Source organism: Schistocerca nitens, chromosome 5 (genome assembly GCF_023898315.1).
Source record: "Schistocerca nitens isolate TAMUIC-IGC-003100 chromosome 5, iqSchNite1.1, whole genome shotgun sequence".
Lineage (NCBI taxonomy): Eukaryota > Metazoa > Arthropoda > Insecta > Orthoptera > Acrididae > Schistocerca > Schistocerca nitens.
The window spans coordinates 355,950,421-355,970,272 of record NC_064618.1 but is presented as its reverse complement, the minus strand read 5'-3'; the positions used below and the strand labels follow the sequence as shown (position 1 = coordinate 355,970,272).

The 19,852-nt window shown below is 39.5% G+C and overlaps 1 protein-coding gene across 1 annotated transcript in view; it reads left to right on the top strand.

Moving 5' to 3' along the window:
- Positions 1-19,852, top strand: part of LOC126260454 (dynein axonemal heavy chain 6) — a 1,163,459-nt gene that overhangs the window by 251,056 nt on the left and 892,551 nt on the right. Inside the window, exons 43-49 of the mRNA XM_049957783.1 lie at positions 7,865-7,946; positions 9,325-9,409; positions 9,683-9,760; positions 9,885-9,981; positions 10,067-10,181; positions 10,378-10,507; positions 17,960-18,061. Of these exons, the coding sequence (XP_049813740.1) occupies positions 7,865-7,946; positions 9,325-9,409; positions 9,683-9,760; positions 9,885-9,981; positions 10,067-10,181; positions 10,378-10,507; positions 17,960-18,061 (689 nt within the window). The remainder of the gene's footprint in view (positions 1-7,864; positions 7,947-9,324; positions 9,410-9,682; positions 9,761-9,884; positions 9,982-10,066; positions 10,182-10,377; positions 10,508-17,959; positions 18,062-19,852) is intronic.

Genomic DNA, 19,852 nt, shown 5'->3' with positions numbered 1-19,852 from the left:
TATGACAGTGCACCTTCTCTAGCCTGAATACATGTAATGATTCAGTTAAGAAGGGGGTTATAAAGACATCATATCCTTCCCTGAAGCAAGTTGACCCACAACCCTCGTAATTATTGCTTCACATCCTGGATACTGGCACTAGGATGGAGTTAAGGTTATCATCCTTTGTGGAAACATGATCAACTGGAACCCTGACAAGTATACCTGCCCTCACATTCCAATGTAGTCCAATATCGCTGCACTGTCACATCCAGATGCCCTACAAATCTAAATATTGGGTGATTTCGCCAGTGGGCCAAACGAAGACCCACAGTGAGGTCCATTTCAAACTCAGCGATGTGTCACATGAGTATGTGGCACCCAGCGTCCTTCACTACATTCTGTCAACATCTGGTGCTATTCACGCTCTTATGTGCCATACCAGATCTAAATCTGAACAGCATTATTCGATTCTGGTAGCCATTCTATATATCACAGAGAACTGCAGCTGCAATAGTAAAGACCTTCTGATGGTGTGTATGTGTATGGAGTTGCATTGCTGCATTGTTAGCTGCTCCAAGCAGAAGATGTGCTTTGTTGCTGCTCTGAAATTTTCACAATTCTGACTGAGATAAACTGATGATACCTTGTTCATCTGATACCTTGTTCATCTTTGTGGTGCTAGCACAGAAGTTGACACACCTTCAGCTAAGTAAAATATCCATGCATTTGAAATTTTATTTACACATAAAATCAAAATTCTGAATTTTCCTTTGTGTGAGACTGTATGTGCCAGGTCTGTGTGCTGATTCAAAATTCTAGTTTCTAATATTTTAGTATTTGTGTCACTTCTGCATCATCTTTCATTGATTGCATCAGTACTCATGTTGTAGTGCCTTGAGAATTTTGGGATAAATTCTAGAGACATTCATATTTCACCATCTCGAACACATGATATTTTAAGAATGAGTGTGTGAGAGTGGAAATGTGTCTACTGCATCATGGTTTATGTGTGTCCGAGATGGGCATGTGTTACAAGAAGACTAAAGTTGTGGCAGTCTATTGGTACTGACAAGTGGTGCCACACACGCCTTGGAAGCCGTACGTCCATTACAAGGAGTAATCAAGGTCTGCTCTTTGGCAATGAAATAGTAGTGACTGTTGGGAACAAACAAAGTATGTTTTATCTAGAGACTCTTATACTCTGTTGTTTGATTTGCTAAGGCCAAGAACTGTTTTGACAAGGGTTATTAAAACCAGAGACTGTAATGATATGTTAAGTACTAAGGTTTTCCAGACGGGGTTGATTTGCGAGACTTGAAAGTGGATGTGAAACTTGTGTAGTTGTTTTATTGTGAAGAAGAAAATATAGTAAAAACAAAGATGATGTGACTTACCAAATGAAAGTGCTGGCAGGTTGACAGACACACAAACGAACACAAACATACACACAAAATTCAAGCTTTCGCAACAAACTGTTGCCTCATCAGGAAAGAGGGAAGGAGAGGGAAAGACGAAAGGATGTGGGTTTTAAGGGAGAGGGTAAGGAGTCATTCCAATCCCGGGAGCGGAAAGACTTACCTTAGGGCGAAAAAAGGACAGGTATACACTCGCACACACACACATATCCATCCACACATATACAGACACAAGCAGACATATTTAATATGCAGACATAAACTTGATATGGAAGTATTCCGAGAGTAAGAAATCATTTCAAAAGTAGAGAAGTAGTTTAGTATCATTTTCGTTACCAGCACAAAATCTTTGGAGAAGAAGTATTGTGAAGATCGACGCAGCCGTCTGTCCTGAGAAGAAGGTCAGCTGCACACAACATGTAAATCACCTGCGAGAGATGTGTGAGTCTTGCACCGCAGTACCACTCAGTCTCCGGTTGACAGGAAAACGTTAGAACGTGATAAAGACACGTGTACATCTGGGTAGATGCACATAATGTATGGTCGATATATGACAGTTCTCCAGTTCCCTTTTTTTTTCCTTCATCACTTCTTACATATTTATACATAGGTATAAGAACAGAGATGGTCCATATCGCACAAGGAAGTGTGAAAAATGAAGTATAGTAGAAACTAAGAAAGAACTAATGAGCATAAGCCAGGGAGGAACTAATGGTGATAATTATTCAAGAATATCAATCGAATATTTGTTCTGATGATTTGTAGGATAGTGGGGCAAGTATCGAATAAAGAAAGGTATGATATAATGAATTATATATAAATATGAGGTCTGCTGAAAGTATAAAAGTTGAAAAGTAGTGGAGGACTCTAGGGTATCAAATAAGGTACCCAAAGTAGGGGTGAAGTGTAAAGTAAAATTGAATTTTGCCAGGTAATATTTAGTGACAGTACACATATATTGGATGGAAAAGGGCAGGTAGGCAGACCCAAGAAAGGCTGACCTATACTGTGTGGGCAGGGGCACCAACAAGACAATTCATCTGTACCATAGTAGATTAGGAAGTTTAAAGGTCAGTTCCTACCAAAACGGAAGGAGGAAGAGCCTTCATAGTTTCAACCCGTGTGTAAGGTAGAGGTACTGTGCCTAAAAGGAAAAGGGCAGTATCACAACAAAAGTCACACATTTTGTAAAGATTATTCTGGTAAGTTTGAGTTCTCTATTCCACTAGCATTGTCAGGTTTTATATTTATAAGTGTCAGAAAGAAACTTTTCATTTGCCCAGAGTTCCTCCAGACTACGGGAAATGGTAGTTAATGAAATTAATATGTACTAAAGAAAAAACAGTACAGAGGAGTAGAGTAAAGAATGACATAATTAAGTGTCTATGACACCTCGTGTCTGTGATTGGAGGTTAAGAATATTGTCCGCATAATTATTATTGAAACAAAAAGAAAAAGAAGAGCTATGTATTGCATACATGATTGCTAGAAAAAATGCTATATAAACTGATTGAAATGTAAATTAGCGTTACGTGAATATGATCTTGATTTACATAATGAACATGTATAAAATATCGCATGTTCGAGCTAAGGGGCCAGGTATGTAGTGTGTCAAGAATTTCAGGGTAAATCCTAGAGACATGTGCATTTCATCTCAAACACACAATATTTTAAGAATGAGTATGTGAGAGTGGAAATGTGTCTACTGCGTCACGGTTTATGTGTGTCCAAGATGGGTGTGTGTTACGTGAAGACTAAAGTTGTGGCAGTGTATTGGCACTGACAAGTGGTGCCACGCATGCCCTGGAAGCCATACGTCCATTACAAGGAGTAATCAAGGTCTACTCTTTGGCAATTAAATAGTAGTGACTGTTGGGAACAAACAAAGTATGTTTTATCTAGGAACTCTTATACTCTGTTGTTTGATTTGCTAGGGGCAAGAACTGTTTTGACAAGGGTTATTAAAACCAGAGACTGTAATGATATGTTAAGTACTACAGTTTTGCAGATGGGGTTGATTTGCGAGACTTGAAAGTGGATGTGAAACTTGTGTAGTTGTTTTATTGTGAAGAACAAAATATAGGGAAGTTGATATGAATGTACGTATTCTGAGAGTTAGAAATCAATTCAAAAGTAGAGAAGTAGTTCAGTATCAATTCTCTAATCCGCACAAAATCTTTGGAGAAGAAGCATTGTGAAGATCGACGCAGCCATTTGTCTGAGAAGAAGATCAGCTGCACACAATATGTAAATCACCCGTGAGAGACGTGTCAGTCTTGCACCCTGTGCCACACTGTCCCTGGTCATCAGGAAAACATTAGAATGTGTATTGTGATACATTGTCAAATCTCAAACATTTGTGAGTGCTGTGATAAACTCGTACTATTATCATGAATTGAAGGCCCAAACTTAAATTGTCAGTGAAAATAATCAATTTTGGAAGTAAAATGTAATTAGATGATAAAAAAACAACTCACCAAGGGGTGGCAGGAGACTGTACATATAAAAGGTGTTTCATATGCGAGTTTTGGAGCCAGTGGCTCCTTTTCCTGGCAAAAGGATTTAAGGGGAAGGAGGGGAGGGGTGAAGGAAAGGGACTGGTGAGGTTTAGGAAGAAGGGTAGAATTCGGAAAAGTTACCCAGAACCCTGGGTCATCCTGTCAAGTAAGTTTCCTTGCAATCAGGGTTCTGTGTGACTTTTCCAAACCCTACCCTTCTTCCTAAACCTCACCAATCCTTTTCTTTCACCCCTCTTCCTTACCCTTCAACACTTCTGTTAGAAGAAGGAGCTACTGGCTCTGAAATCTTGCATATGTAATAACCTTTTATATGTGGCTTCTCCTTCTGGCACTTGGTGAGTAGATTTTTATCTGTTCAGTTACATTATGTTTTCTAAAATTAAATTTTACTCTTTTAGGAATTTTTGACAACAGTATGTGTACTCTCATTCACAAACTATCATTCCCTAGTTTTGTAACATAATTATTTGAGAAATATGTTTATTTTTGAGAATTTTTGGGCACTTAAAAAAACTATATTTTTGAAAATTTCATAAGTTACGAATACCGTGGATAACTTATTTCATAGTACATCAGTGTTGTAAGTAGCAGTTAGAGTCAAAATTCCCAGTGTACGTCAGCATGAATAAACAGTTATTTTTGAGAACTTTTGAAAATTGTCATTGTTGTGTGCATAAGCTATTTGTAGTAAGTTGGTGTTTATAGTTTAGATACTGTAGCATGTATCATATCTAAATAATTGTGTTACATCTAGTTTTTTTTCTTTTGGAAGAATTGTATATTATCTACATTTATTGTAAATTAATGCTATTTTGCATGTTTATTAGTGACTGTAACCAAAAAAGTTTTAAGAAATCTAGTAAGTAATGTCTACCATGAGTTTTTCTGTTAACTTATTAAGAACTCTTTCTATGTACTAACTGCCTTAGTTTTAAAAGGGAATTAGTAATATTTTTAGCTAAACAGATTAAAAGAAAATCAACTGACTTAATTTAAAGTGATTTGATTACTATCCTGTAAAACATTGCACCAGCTATAATGCAGGCACAGAAAATGCTGTTCTTGGTCTTGGAATGAGTTAGTTGATGTTTGTAGGCAGCTGGAAATTGCCCTGCTACTTTCAAATGATTGCAGCTGCTGCAAATAGTTGTGTTGGGGGAACTTTCGAGAGTCGTGTACCATAGGTACCAAAGGTATCCTGTGCGTCCTGTCTGCTCTACAGGAAGTATAGAATCTGTTACAACTAGTCCACTTGATTGTGAGTAGAAAATCAATGATAGGGCTAGGCTTGCACTACAAGTAAGATAGGGACAAGGGAAAACTTAGGGTGTTATGCCAATCCACCTAACCAACAAATTTGAGGTCCTATGTTTCACTGAAAATGAAACTGAACCCATGGGACTGACTTCACCTATTAAGAAACCTGCTGTGTCTTGTGTCAAGAGGAGGCAAACAAAGAGGGTAGTGGGTCTATTAAGCATTAGCACTTCAAACATAGGGTGAATAATGGTACCCCATACAGAAATGGCAAGAGACAGTAGGTGCACTCAGAGTGTATGCTGGGGGGCCTCATTAAATTTGTTAAACAGGCAATTCCAGGAGCCACTGAGGAAATAGGGTGCAACCAACTGCAGATTCTGGTGCATGTTGAAACAAATTATTCTTGTTATTTGAGTTTGAGATGACCAGCCTTGCACACAGAGACTTATTGAAGCTCACAATTTACAGCATTTTCCCCAGAACGGATCATGACCCCCTGGCTCTGGGTTGAGTGGTGAGACTGAACCTGAGACTTTGAGGGTTCTGTCACAAGCTAGGCTGCAACTTCCTGAATTTGCACCTTAGGGTTGGGAACTGCATGGACCCTCCCCTCCACCCCCCCCCACCCCCACCCACCCAAAATGGGTCATGTGTGCACTACACATGCAGGCTGCTGCTGAGGTAGATGACTGTGTGTCAGGTGCACACAAGTATCATCCAATCCAGGTAATGACAGCTGTGGGAAGCTTGGACGTATTAGTGTAAGATCCTAAGGAATGCTCCCTACAGGTGAAAGTGTGAACATCCTGGTAGTAAACTGTGGAAACATTCACAGTAAAGTGCCAGAGTTTGAAATACTCCTGAGAAGCAGTGAAGCTGGTGCAATACGAGATACGGAAAGCTGGTTAAAACCTTAAGTTTATTGTAGTCGGGCTATTGGATAAAAATTAAGCAAATATCAAAAGGATAGGCTAATGAGGAATGGGGTTGATGTATTTGTTGCAATGCCCAAGAAACTCGAATCCACCAAGGCAGAAACTGAAGCTGTCTCTGAGACTGTTTGGGGAAGACTCAGTATTGGGTACGGACATAAAATTACATTGGTTCCTTTTGTTGATCACCAGGCTCATCTCTATTTGAAAACTTTTAGAGGAAACCTCAGTTTACTTTTACATAAGTTCCCATCTCATACAATGATCATATCTGGAGATGTTAATCATACAAAACTCAGTTAGGAAAATCACAGTTTTGTTAGTGCTGGGTGGGACATGGCATCCTGTGAAGCATTACTAAATGCCTTCCCTGAAGACTACCTAGAATAGGTAGTTCAGAAACCCAGTCATGATGGAAATGTATTAGGTCTAATGACAACAAATAGACCTGAACCCCTTGACAATGTCCACACTGAAACAGATATCAGTGACTGTGAGACAGATGTGGCAACATTGATTACCCAAGTTAAAAAAAAAAAAAAAAAAAAAAAAAAAAAAAAAAAAAAAAAAAAAAAAAACCGAAGTGACATATCTCAATGAGGAAATTGAAACTTTTCACACAGAACAGGATAATGTAGAGAAACTGTGGCTCAGATTTAAAAGAATAGTTGACTATGCACTGGATAGATATGTACCCAGCAGAACAGTTTGTGAATTTTTTATTTATTTATTTATTATTGAGAGGTCTCTCCATGGTATGCAGGTACTGTAAACAAATTTCTAAAGAAACAGAGACTACTGCATAATGGATGCAAAATGAAGCATAGGGCTACAGGTTCTCTGCTGAATGAAGTTAGACTGAGTGTTAAGGGAGCAATGCATGAAGCCTTTAGAGTATTGCTGTGGCAGAATAGTGTCAAATGATCTGTCACAAAACTGAAAGAAATTCTGGTCATATGTGAAGGTTGTCAGTAGTGCCAAAGTTAGCATCCAGTCACACACAGATGAAATAGGAACTTAAATTAAGGGTAGCAAAGCAAAAGAAGAAATGCTGAACTCCATTTCCAAATTTTTATTTAAGAAGGAAAACCCAGGAGATCATCCCCAATTTAATCCTTGGACCACTGAAAAGATGAGTGAAATAAGTATTGGTGTAAGTGGCATTGAGAAACTGCTAAAATTTTTCCATGGCCTGATGGAATCCCTATCAGATTCTATACTGGATTTTCAGCTGAATTAGCCCCTGTTTTAACTGTAATCTACCATAGACCCCTTGAACAAAAAACTGCACTGAGTAGTATGAAGAAAGCACAGGTCATATCCATGTACAAGAAGAGTAGAAGGATAGTGGAAGTGATCCATGAAACGACCATCTAATATTGCTAACACTGATTTGTTGTAGAACCTTAGAATATATTCTGAGCTCAAACATAGAGAGGTATCTGAAACAGGATGACCTCCTCTATGCCAACCAGCATGGGTCATGAGAAATCCAAGTCTCAAGCATCAAGGCAGTCAGGTAGATGCAGGTATTATCAAAAGTAAGATCATATGCAGTATAAAGCAAAATTTGTGAAGTGGATTGAGGATTTTTTGGTAGGGAGGATGCAGCAAATTATCTTGGATGGAGATTCATCAACAGATGTAGATGTAACTTTGGGTGTGTTCCAGGGAGGTGTGTTGAGACCCTTGCTTTTTGAGTTGGATATTAATGACCTCTTGGATTACATTAATTGTAACCTTACACTTTTTGCAGTTGACGATCCAATCATGTCTCCTGGGTTCTTCATTTATTTTGTCATACAGTGTAGTTTATACATTTACAAAACTAATATTAGGTTGGCACATAAGATTGTATCTTTTTCTACATGTTTAATAAGTACAATGGATACACATGATGGAGACATTAGTCATCAATAATATATTGTCCTTCACTATTTCCAACAGTCTGCCAAAGCAGGGCTAACTTATCGATTTCAAAATTGTAGAAACCACATGGTTTTGAGGCAAAGAACTCATCAAGCTATGTTTGCAGCCCATTTTCATTTGGAAAGCAAGTTCCTTGAAAATTGTTCAATAGAGAATGGAAAAGGTAAAAATCTGAAGGTACAGGATCAGGTAAACAAGGTACTGCAGACCAACTTACCATCCCAACTCCTGTATAGTGTTTTTGTCAGTCCAGCAGAATGAGGGTGTGTATTATTGTGGAGTAGCATCACTTCACCTCGCCTTCCTGGTCATTGTCCTTTGTTTGTGTCTGCAAGACATCTCAGTTGTTGACAATAAGTGTCAGCAATAATGGTTACACCTTGGGGAAGCAATTTGTAGTACACTACACTGTTGTTGTTCCACAAGATGCATAACTTTATCTTTTGTGGGAGCATGCAGGTCTTTGTATAGAGAGTTGCTGCTTTGTTTCAGCCCAATTATTTCTTTCTTTTCCATATGGTAGCTTAAACACACCATTTGTCATCATAAGTAATGATACTGGATAGGAATAATAAGTGTTGTTGAAGAGTCAATTGATGATATGCAGTAGAGATACAGATACAACCACCCACTGATTTTTGTGATTTTTGTTTTGAGTGTGCTGTACCCTTACATCCAATTTTTGAACTTTTGCCATTGCATTCAAATGTTGCATGATGGTGGGATGATTACAGTTCGTCACATTTGCCAGTTCGTGAATACACTGATGTGGATTAATGCATTTAAATAATCTTCATCAAACAACGAAGGTCTTCCTGAACATGAAGAATCACTAATGTCAAAGTGGTCCTCCTTGAAATGAGAAAACTATTATCTAGCTCTATCCAGTGACATTATCCCCATACAAGGTGCAAATATTTCTGGCTGCCTTCACTGCTGCCACCCTCTATTGAACTGAAACAGAAGACTATCTCAGAAATATTTCAATTTCTCCACTTGGCACTCCATTTTGTAGCTTCCACTGTCTCCAAATGACAAAATGACAACATGTAAATTCAAATAGCAACAGAGAACTGGGAAAAAAAAGAAAAAAAAACAAAAAAAACGACAATTTGTTCTGCATGTTGGTATCCCAGTTGCTGTGGATGTAGCTACTGGAATACCAACATGCAAAACAAAGACACTAAGAACTTATACACCTACCTAATATATAATTCTAAATGTTGAATAATAACTTGCAAATACCTGCATTAGTAATAAATATGTAGAATGATATTACAACCACAGAGAAATAGACAGTTTGTTAAAGAGAATGAAGGAAGGGAGAGTAGATTTTAATGTACTATTGCAGAGAGGGTCATCAGGGCTTCTGGTCAGATTTTACAACAATACAGAATGTGATTGAACATACCCTTTTCAAAGAAATCATCTTAGCATTCACCTTAGGAGATTTAGGTAATTTATGAAAAACCATAATTTTTAGTGACTAAATGGAGATTTTATCCCCATGCTTCCTGTTTGCAGAACCAGCTCTTTAACCACTGTGCCACCTTTCTCAGTGACAAATTATCAAAACTGAGTGATCATATTGTTCAGCTGCTCATTTCAGACTTGGATTCTACATGAAGCATACCCACTGATGTAGCCAAAACCATCTGCCCAGTGGGCACAGGTTCTTCAGGATCTCAAAGGACTATTTTTAAAGCCAGTGTGGCTAATGAGGGTAATTAAATATTCACATTTCCTGCACATTTTGTCAGCACATTTTGTCACCAAAGCAGAATCAAAATTATAAGGGCAAATGAAAGTGCATTATATAGTGAATTTGGTCCTTACTTCAATCACAGGTTTGCTCTGTTTTCATGTGCCTATTTCTGACCATCCTACCACAAGATTTATTATCGTTTTTGTTTACATCTTATAAAAACTACAACCATGTGCTACGTATTTCAATTTTTTGTAATGTGGAATAATGTTCTGTGCAATTATTATGAGTACATAAAAAGAATCACATGAATTGCACTGCTAGAACAAAAAGCAGTATATTACTATCACAAAATTTTAGAAGACCTAGTATGCCACATTCAAAATGTTTCAGACATTGTGTTTTCATTTTGTTTTCGCATCAGAGGAGCTGTTAAAAAGTGAGAGTTCATCAGATTATAATAAAAAATGAACAAATTTTTAAAATTGACAGTTGAATTGAGTCATAACCTGAAGCTGAAAGTAGGAAAAGAGGTACACTGTGGGGGAGAGAGTGTAGACAGCTGTATAATATAAGCAGAATATCTCACAGTAATGTTGCAAAATATTCTGTCACTTTTATTGCTTTTTTTTCAGAATTGGCAAAGAAAAGATAGATGACCTTGTTACTGAAGCTGGAGAAGCCCAAGCTTTTCTGGAACTGGAACCAAGGACAACAATACAGTTTGTTGAATATCTTACTTTCCTTGACTCAGCTCAGCATAAGGTACAAACCTATTTAAACTCACTAACACAATGTGCTTCTTTTTCAAAAAATAAGTATATTTTTTATACCTCCTATTAATTGCTGAAATGTGAGAGCTAGTTGAACAAAACTGTGTGCTGGCCTGAGACTTGAACTTGGGACCTTTGCCTTTCATGGGCAAGTTCTCTACCATCTGAGCTACCCAAGCATGACTCACGATCTGTCCTCACAGCTCCAATTCTGCCTTTCCTTTTGGAGTGCTAGTTCTGCAAGCTCTGCTGGAGAGTTTTATGAAGTTCGGAAGTTAGGAACGGAACTGGAGCTATGAGGACAGGTTGCGAGTCATGCTTGGGTAGCTCAGATGGTAGAGCACTTGTCCACGAAATACAAAGGTCCCAAGTTCAAATTTTCATTTGGCACACAGTTTTAATCTCCTAGGACGTTTCATAGCACTGCTCACTCTACTGCAGAGTGAAAATTTCATTCTAAGAGCTAGTGATTTTCAAGGTAATGAATGAAACTATCTCTAAATCTTACTTTAAAATGATTGTTAGACGTGCTTTACCAAGGTGAATGCACTGATACATCCTGTAAGCACATATTAAAGTTCTACTTTTTTACATTTTCTTATGGTACCATCCTGTATTTAGTTTCTCTCTTGTCAAGATGGTTGTGATTTCATATAATGGGCACATAATATTGTTTTCGACAACATTTCGTCACACTTATCTGTTATTAATGTTATGATTTATTCACTGAAGTCATAATGTCTACATAATTGTGACATTATGGCCATTGCCCACCGTGAGGTTCTGTGCTGCCCGGTTGCACTGAGGGCATGTGACATGGAAATAGAAGTGTATGAGCAGAGAGGAGACAGATTCCAGTGATGATAAAGGGTGCAAATGCAGAAATCCGTCGACTTAATGAACTCTGACAAAAGCCAGACTGTTGCGACACAGTGCCTGGGAGCGAGCCCCTGAGCATCTATGGAAAGTGGTTGAAGAATGCTGAAACCGTGAGTAGGTGATAAGAAGTTGGATGTCTGCTGCTGTAATGATAGCTTGCATGTTGAGAGATTCTGAGAATATACTGCGATATCTCTAGTGAAGGTCCTTATCCATTTCTACTACTGCTTTCTGCAGATGTTTCTTTGATAGCTTGCATAACTAGTGCTTCCCTGTCATCAGATCATAATTTCACTTGGTCTCGAAACAATTTGTTTGTCCTGTAGTACAAAAAGATGGACTCCTGCATGTATCCAATGTCAGCACAGCAAGGTATCCTGCCATGTGCATGCTGAGGAATACAACCAGCCTTTCTCTTTGTGGGAGTTGGACTCTGCTCTGTCCGTATCTCGGGATACCACACCTGGTCCAGACCTGATATCGTATAGCATGCTGCAGCAGTTGGATCTGCGGTCGAAGGAAGTCCTCCTTCAACTTTTTAATGAAATTTGGAAGACAGGCGACTTTCCTAGTTCGTGGAAAGAATCGATTTTAATTCCCCTTTTAAAACCAGGGAAGGATCGGACCGAACCCAGTAGCTACCGTAGCATTAGTCTCACGAGCTGCGTCGGAAAGACATTTGAGCGTATGGTCAATCGGCGCCTGGTGTGGGTTCTCGAATCCAGATCCTTACTTACCCGCTGCCAGTGTGGGTTCAGGAGGTATCATTCCACCCTCGATAACCTGCTCCTACTCGAAACAGCGATACAAGATGCTTTCCTACGTAAGCAACACCTTATCGGGGTTTTCTTCGACCTGGAGAAGGCGTACGATACTACCTGGAGGCATACCATTTTGCGGCAGCTTTATGAGTGGGGTTTCCGTGGGCGTTTACCCACACTCATCCGATCCTTTCTGTCGGACAGATGTTTTAGGTATAAGGTTGGGAATGTCCTGTCTGACCGTTTTAAGCAGGAGAACGGTGTCCCTCAAGGAAGCGTCCTCAGTGTGACAGCTTTCGCAATTGCCATCAATAGTATTGTGTCCACAGTACGACGGCCCGTGCAGTGCTCCTTGTTTGTGGACGATTTATCCATTTTCTGTGCGTCTTCCTCCCTCATAGCTGCTACACGACAATTACAGCTGACACTCGTGCGATTGGAGGAATGGTCTAAGACCACGGGCTTTAAATTCTCTTTGGAGAAGACCGTTTGTGTAGATTTTAACCGTTCCCGTTCTCTTTTTAATCTCCCTGTTTTAAAACTAGGAGGCACTGTTCTCCCCTTTATGGGAAAAGTGAAATATCTCGGGCTTATTTTTGATGAGAAGCTCACATGGTTGCCACACTTAAAGGATCTAAAGGTCCGCTGTTTCAAGGCATTAAACGTCCTTAAATGCGTCAGTCATAGATCCTGTGGCGCTGACAGGGCACGTCTGCTCCAACTTTATAATGCCTTTGTGTGACCTCGACTGGAATACGGATGTCAAGCTTATGGCTCTGCCAGACCTTCCTACCTCAAAATGTTGGACGTGATTCACCATGAGGGTATTAGGCTTTCAACGGGGGCTTATTGCACGAGTCCGGTTGCTAGTCTGTGTGTCAAGGCGGGAGAGCCTCCGCTGTCCATTCGGCGTCTTCTCCTCGTGGTACGGCACGCGTACAGGGCCAAGTCCACTCCACTTTCATTGGCGTCCAACACTTTTTCCCAGCCGGCACTGGAACGTCTCTTCCGCCACTGTCCGAAGGCAACAAAGCCGTTTGGCATCCGTGCGAAGGAGAGTCTCGAGTTAGTACACCTGGAGGGCATTAAGGTACTCCACCAGGGATGGAGTAGGGGATCTCCCTGGCGACTACAAAGGCCAAGATTACTTCTTGATCTGGCTGCTTACAGGAAGTATTGTACCCCGGACCACCTTTTTAAAATTAAACTTACTGAGATTTTAGAACGCCATTCCGATTTTATTACTGTTTACACGGATGGGTCTAAACAGGGGGATTTTATGGGCTGCTCTGCTGTGTTTCCCGATACTGTCCATCGGATAGGGCTCCCAGAGCAGTTCTCCGTTTACTATGCAGAACTGTTTGCCATTCTGCAAGCATTAGAGCATATGCGCCGACATCGTGGCACGAAATTCATCATCTGCTCCGATTCCCAAAGTGCTCTACACGCTCTTGAACAGATGTACCCAGCAGATCGGATGGTGCAAGAGGTGCAGGACGCACTCCTGCTCTTGCAACAGCAGGGTAAGGATGTAATTTTCTGTTGGGTTCCAGGGCACATAGGGATTCCTGGCAATGAACTTGCAGATGCGGCTGCCAAGGAGGCTTGCTCCATCCCACCTCCTGCTCGCTGTTCCGTCCCCCTGCAGGCCATTACGTCTTTCGTGACTCGGAAGGTCATGCGTTGGTGGGAGGCTCAGTGGCTGGACGTGACGGATAATAAGTTGCGAGCGGTGAAGGATTCTGTCCGACCGTGGCTCACCTCCTTCCGCCACCGACGCGCTGAGGAAGTAGCCCTTACACAGCTTCGAATAGGACATTGTCCTTTGACACATGGTTATCTGTTACGTCGTGAGGAGCCACCAACGTGTCAGACATGTGGGACACAGCTGTCGATACGACATATTTTAACTGAGTGTGTTTTATATGCGGGTTTGAGGGACGATTTCCGTTTCCCACCAGACCTACCCTCTCTTTTAACTAATAATGAGGCGAGTGTTGCTAGAGTTTTACGTTTTTGTGTGATGTCTGGCCTTCTTCCCAAACTATTGGGATTGACGTCTTAATGTGCTGTCCAGTGGTTTGGTCACCCATTATTTGTAAGTGGTCACTCAGCCACCGTTAATTATTTTTCCCTGTTTGTACTGCTATTTTATTTTTAGTTTTATCTCCCTGTTTTGATGTGCTGTGTCCCATCTTGCACTTTGAACAATACCAATTCTCTCACACTTCGGCTCTGAATTGAACTTTTGGGAACGGGCGCTGATAACCTCGCTGTTGTGCGCCCTAAAACACTAATAATCATCATCATCATCTGAGCTACCCAAGCATGACTCACGATCTGTCCTCACAGCTCCAATTCTGCCTTTCCTTTTGGAGTGCTAGTTCTGCAAGGTCTGCTGGAGAGTTTTATGAAGTTCGGAAGTTAGGAACGGAACTGGAGCTGTGAGGACAGGTTGCGAGTCATGCTTGGGTAGCTCAGATGGTAGAGCACTTGTCCATGAAATACAAAGGTCCCAAGTTCAAATTTTCATTTGGCACACAGTTTTAATCTCCTAGGACGTTTCATAGCACTGCTCACTCTACTGCAGAGTGAAAATTTCATTCTAAGAGCTAGTGATTTTCAAGGTAATGAATGAAACTATCTCTAAATCTTACTTTAAAATGATTGTTAGACATGCTTTACCAATGTGAATGCACTGATACATCCTGTAAGCATATATTAAAGTTCTACTTTTTTACATTTTCTTATGGTACCATCCTGTATTTAGTTTCTCTCTTGTCAAGATGGTTGTGATTTCATATAATGGGCACATAATATTGTTTTCGACAACATTTCGTCACACTTATCTGTTATTAATGTTATGATTTATTCACTGAAGTCATAATGTCTACATAATTGTGACATTAGGGCCATTGCCCACCGTGAGGTTCTGTGCTGCCCGGTTGCACTGAGGGCATGTGACATGGAAATAGAAGTGTATGAGCAGAGAGGAGACAGATTCCAGTGATGATAAAGGGTGCAAATGCAGAAATCCGTCGACTTAATGAACTCTGACAAAAGCCAGACTGTTGCGACACAGTGCCTGGGAGCGAGCCCCTGAGCATCTATGGAAAGTGGTTGAAGAATGCTGAAACCGTGAGTAGGTGATAAGAAGTTGGATGTCTGCTGCTGTAATGATAGCTTGCGTGTTGAGAGATTCTGAGAATATACTGCGATATCTCTAGTGAAGGTCCTTATCCATTTCTACTACTGCTTTCTGCAGATGTTTCTTTGATAGCTTGCATAACTAGTGCTTCCCTGTCATCAGATCATAATTTCACTTGGTCTCGAAACAATTTGTTTGTCCTGTAGTACAAAAAGATGGACTCCTGCATGTATCCAATGTCAGCACAGCAAGGTATCCTGCCATGTGCATGCACCAGAGTTAGATTTCTCTGACACATCTTCATGATTTACACACATGCATATCAATGTTTTAGGCCCACTACCTCTGTCAAATGGTCAATGTTACCTTCTAACAATGACTGATCACTTCACTTGCTGGCCGGAAGCAGTGCCAATTGACAGCATTTTAGCAGAAATCAAGTTGGATATCTCGATTTGGTTGCCGGCTGGTTATCACAACAGGCATCGGCTGCCAGTTTGAATCCAGTCTGTTGACCCAACTTAACCAAATTTTTTGGCAGTGCTCAACACAAAACTAGAGATTTTCACTCAGTCAGCAATGGAATGTTAGAACATTGGCACTGTTCCGTAAAGGCAGCACTAATGTGCCATGAAACTAATTGCATGACAGCTTTACCTCGGGTTCTGCTTTATCCTTTGTTTCCCAAATACATATGATTTGGACTTTGATTCCTCATCAGCAGAACCAATTTACAGTGAAGCACTGTGGCTCCTTGGAGAATTTATTTCATCCAGCCTTCTGACCAAGACCAGCCAGCCTTCAACAGTTGATTGAGAGAGCATATAACATGTATTCACCTTTATGAAGCTTCGAGACATGGTACAGCTCCAGGTTCATACATCACAACTTGGAAACATGCACACAAGTAATGCTATGTTCGGATGGTGTTAAGCCAACACTGCAGAGCCTAACATAGGTCCACACCAAGTATACGAAGTGGTGCAAGAACAATGGATATAACAGTAAATGGCAAACCCTCTACTGTTTCCATTGACTGTGTCAAACCACCTTATGTGTTCCCAGATGTAATGCCAGCTGATATACTAGTGAACCTGCCTCATCAGCAAGCACCTGCACCATCAAACTCAGATCTGCTTCCATATCTTACAACAAGGTCTGGATGATGTGTACTCTTCCCTTCATGCTGTTTGGATGATGCTCTGCTTCCCTTGAAGGGACTTCTGTAGTGATCAATTTTGCCATCCGCTGCATTTGTGTTGTGTGTTTGTTTTTACTGTGGCTGTGTTTGAGCATTGACAATTCCATATATCCTCTTACTTGATACTGTTACATTCATTGATCTCAATAGGTTGTTTATTTATGGATTCATTGCTCTTACAAAATAAATATGTCTACTCCCATATAAAACTTCTCTCAACTGTGTTCTCTTAGTGAGATATTTTCTTTCTGTGTTATTGTGAATGAAGATATTTTCCAGAGGTATGTTTCATATATCAGCAGGCTGAACATTGCTACACACATATAGGTAATTTGTTTGGATGACCGTGACATTAGCGGTCCAAAAGATGTACGCATGTTCTTACCCCAGCAATAATATTTTTCATTTAGGTCATATGTGTGCCAAGTTTGATTGAAATCTCCAGGTTTTGTAGAGTGTTGCTGGAATGTATGCACCCATGCATATACATCAATTCATTATTTGCTGTGAATTCTTACATATTGTGATGGAGCCAAGGTTATGCTGCCCTGCACCCTTAGCCAAAACAAGAACAACTTAGAATGAGTTACTGGTGCTGTAAATTGTAGTTAGTTGATGAGAACACTCACTGTGCTCTGTTTGGGGTACTCTCTGTTGTTGCTGATGAATTATTTGAAGTGGAACATCATTCTCACCCTGTTGCCATGTGTCCTTGCATATAGCAGTTACTACATAGTTGAAACGCTAAAGATTTGTGTTGCAATTTGGTTTGAGTGTTCTATTTCTCTTTATTGACTCCTACTGTTTACCATTCAGTAATAAAGTTAGTTCCTTGTCAAAATTTGCTGTTCATTCTTGATTGAAATCTTTCATACGCCCCTTTGCTGTTGACAACATACAGTCTCTCACTTCGTGTTAATGAGTGTCTAATAGCACTGTTGATGTTTTAATTTAATTTTTTTCTCTCTTCTCACTGCCTTTTTTTAAACAACCTGCTCCTCCGCATCATCAAATCTTTATTTTGCCTTTCACAACTTTTCTTTTTTTCCATTGGCTCTCTTTGCTTTCTTTCAAGTTTGGTTCGCAGTTTTTGCATGTCACTTTTTGCCGTCTGATTGTTCTGGTCTGAAATTTGTATCAATAATATTCCTGCTGACAATGGGTTTTGAATCACATTTCATAACATTTAGCTCCCGCGTATTGTATTTTTTCTTCCTATTTCTTGTGTTCTTATTTCACGTCATGAAATCATTTTTTTTTTTTTTTTATTTCTATTTTCTTGTGTAGCTATTAATGTATGTAGCTCCAGTTCCCATTTCAGTGCTGGTAAGCATATGCTTTTCTATTGTCTCCAGTATGATTAAAATTTATTTATAAGTATCTTATTTTCTGTAATTATTTACACTAACGCTATTTATATTTACAAAACTCTTTTAAAGCTATTGTTTGTCTTAGGTTGATATGATGGAAACTCAGATGGATTATTGTAAGGAGCTCTATGACATTATTGATGAATTCCAGATTCCATGTGCACCAGAAGATCAAGTAAATTACTTGGTAAGTTTTGATTTTAATTGCTTTATTTTCTTGGTTTTTTTATGTTTATTTAATAGCTACTGTCAAATTTACAGCAAAGAACTGTTGTAAAGCAACTGACTTTTAGCAACCAGGAACATTCAAAGTAGATGCTTCCCTGCAGTTTACCAATCAACACTGTTTGCTTTGATGAAATGAACAGTACAGTTCATTTTCTGTCTGTGTGGTATTCAATAACACACTAAAGACATCCTGTCCATTGCTGAATCCCAAGTCCACATTACTGATGGAGTGTCCACTAAATTGGAATGAAGTAATTTGAATGGTGATCTACCATGTGACTGTACATGTCTTACAATCCAGTGGAGGGCTTTATTTGCAGTTATCTCTTTTCTATTGAAATAAGTAGATACGACATACATTATCAATCTACATTTGCAGAGGCTGCATTCTGTGGAAGCAGAGTGTTGCAAACAATTCCTTGCTTAATCAGTGTTTTGTGAAAGAGTTCTATATTAATATGTTTTGGATGGACAGTAACAAGAGGACAGCTTTCAGTAGCAGTGTGTACATTTTTTTTACATTGTTCTGTAGGACACTCGTGTATGAACTACATGAATAGCTGTCCGATAAATGGAAGTAGGTTGATAATGTGATACTTTCTGTTTTTCAAGATAATCTCTGATCACCAAAAAACTGTAATCTGCTCTGCACAATACTCTGATTATAGTATTAATTGTTACAATGTGACACAGCCTTGGAGTTTCATTGCTGTAAACTGCTGAGAACAATTTCTTTAAAAACTATCCCTACTAACAACTCATCATCTCTCTCTACAGTACATTAGTTCTTTGTTTTCCTGCGTTTGAGTAAGTATGTAAATCCTTCCCTGATAAAGACAGCATGTTCAAAAGTTGAGCTGCAATACTCAACTCTTATTTTATGTGTTTACCTGCTGCTCAGGTTCTCCACTCTATAGTTATCATAATAATCACAGTATCCTGTGTAAAATTGCATTCCAAAGTTGAATTTCAGCTTTACAGGCCACATCCTCATTTGTTAATCAACTCTTACCAGCCATAAATAATGAAATTTCATTGTAACTTTTCTAAAGAATTTGATTGAGCCTGTGTTATTCCCTAACCTATGTGAATAACTTTCAGTAGTGCAGAAGCCAGAAACATTCTTCACTCTGATTATTGATGACACTTCCATTATGACTGAAAAGTACTCAGCTGCTATCTAACTAGTACTGCTATCAGTTCATTCTGTGAAGTTCTATTGTGGGATATTATCTTTATGTACCTGTCAGTACTCCTTATAGAATTTTTTGAACATTATTTATGATAAATTTGCTTACTTAGTTTCCATAATATCCGAATAGTGGTACAGGAAGAGGACAAAAATACGGAAACACCACATAGACAACACATTACCATGCCTAATATGTTGCAGGAAAACGGTTGGCATTCCAAACAGCTTTCAGTCATCTCAGAATGGATGAATACAAGTCCTGTATGGTTGTCAAGGGATTATTAAACTGTTCTTCCTATTAAATAATGACAAGTCAAGTAACAGTGATGGAGATGGATAGCAATCATACGTCCATCTCTTCAAAGTAGACCACAAAGGCTCAGTACTATTGAAAAGTTGCTGACTGTGGTGATCAGGGGTAAAGTGACAGTTCTTCTTCATGCTCGTAAACCCAATCCTGGGTAATGTGAGCTATGTGAACAGGGGCCATGTCATCTCAGGACACAGCAGAACCATGGGGAAACAATCATTGTACTGTGAGATGGATCTGACCAGCCA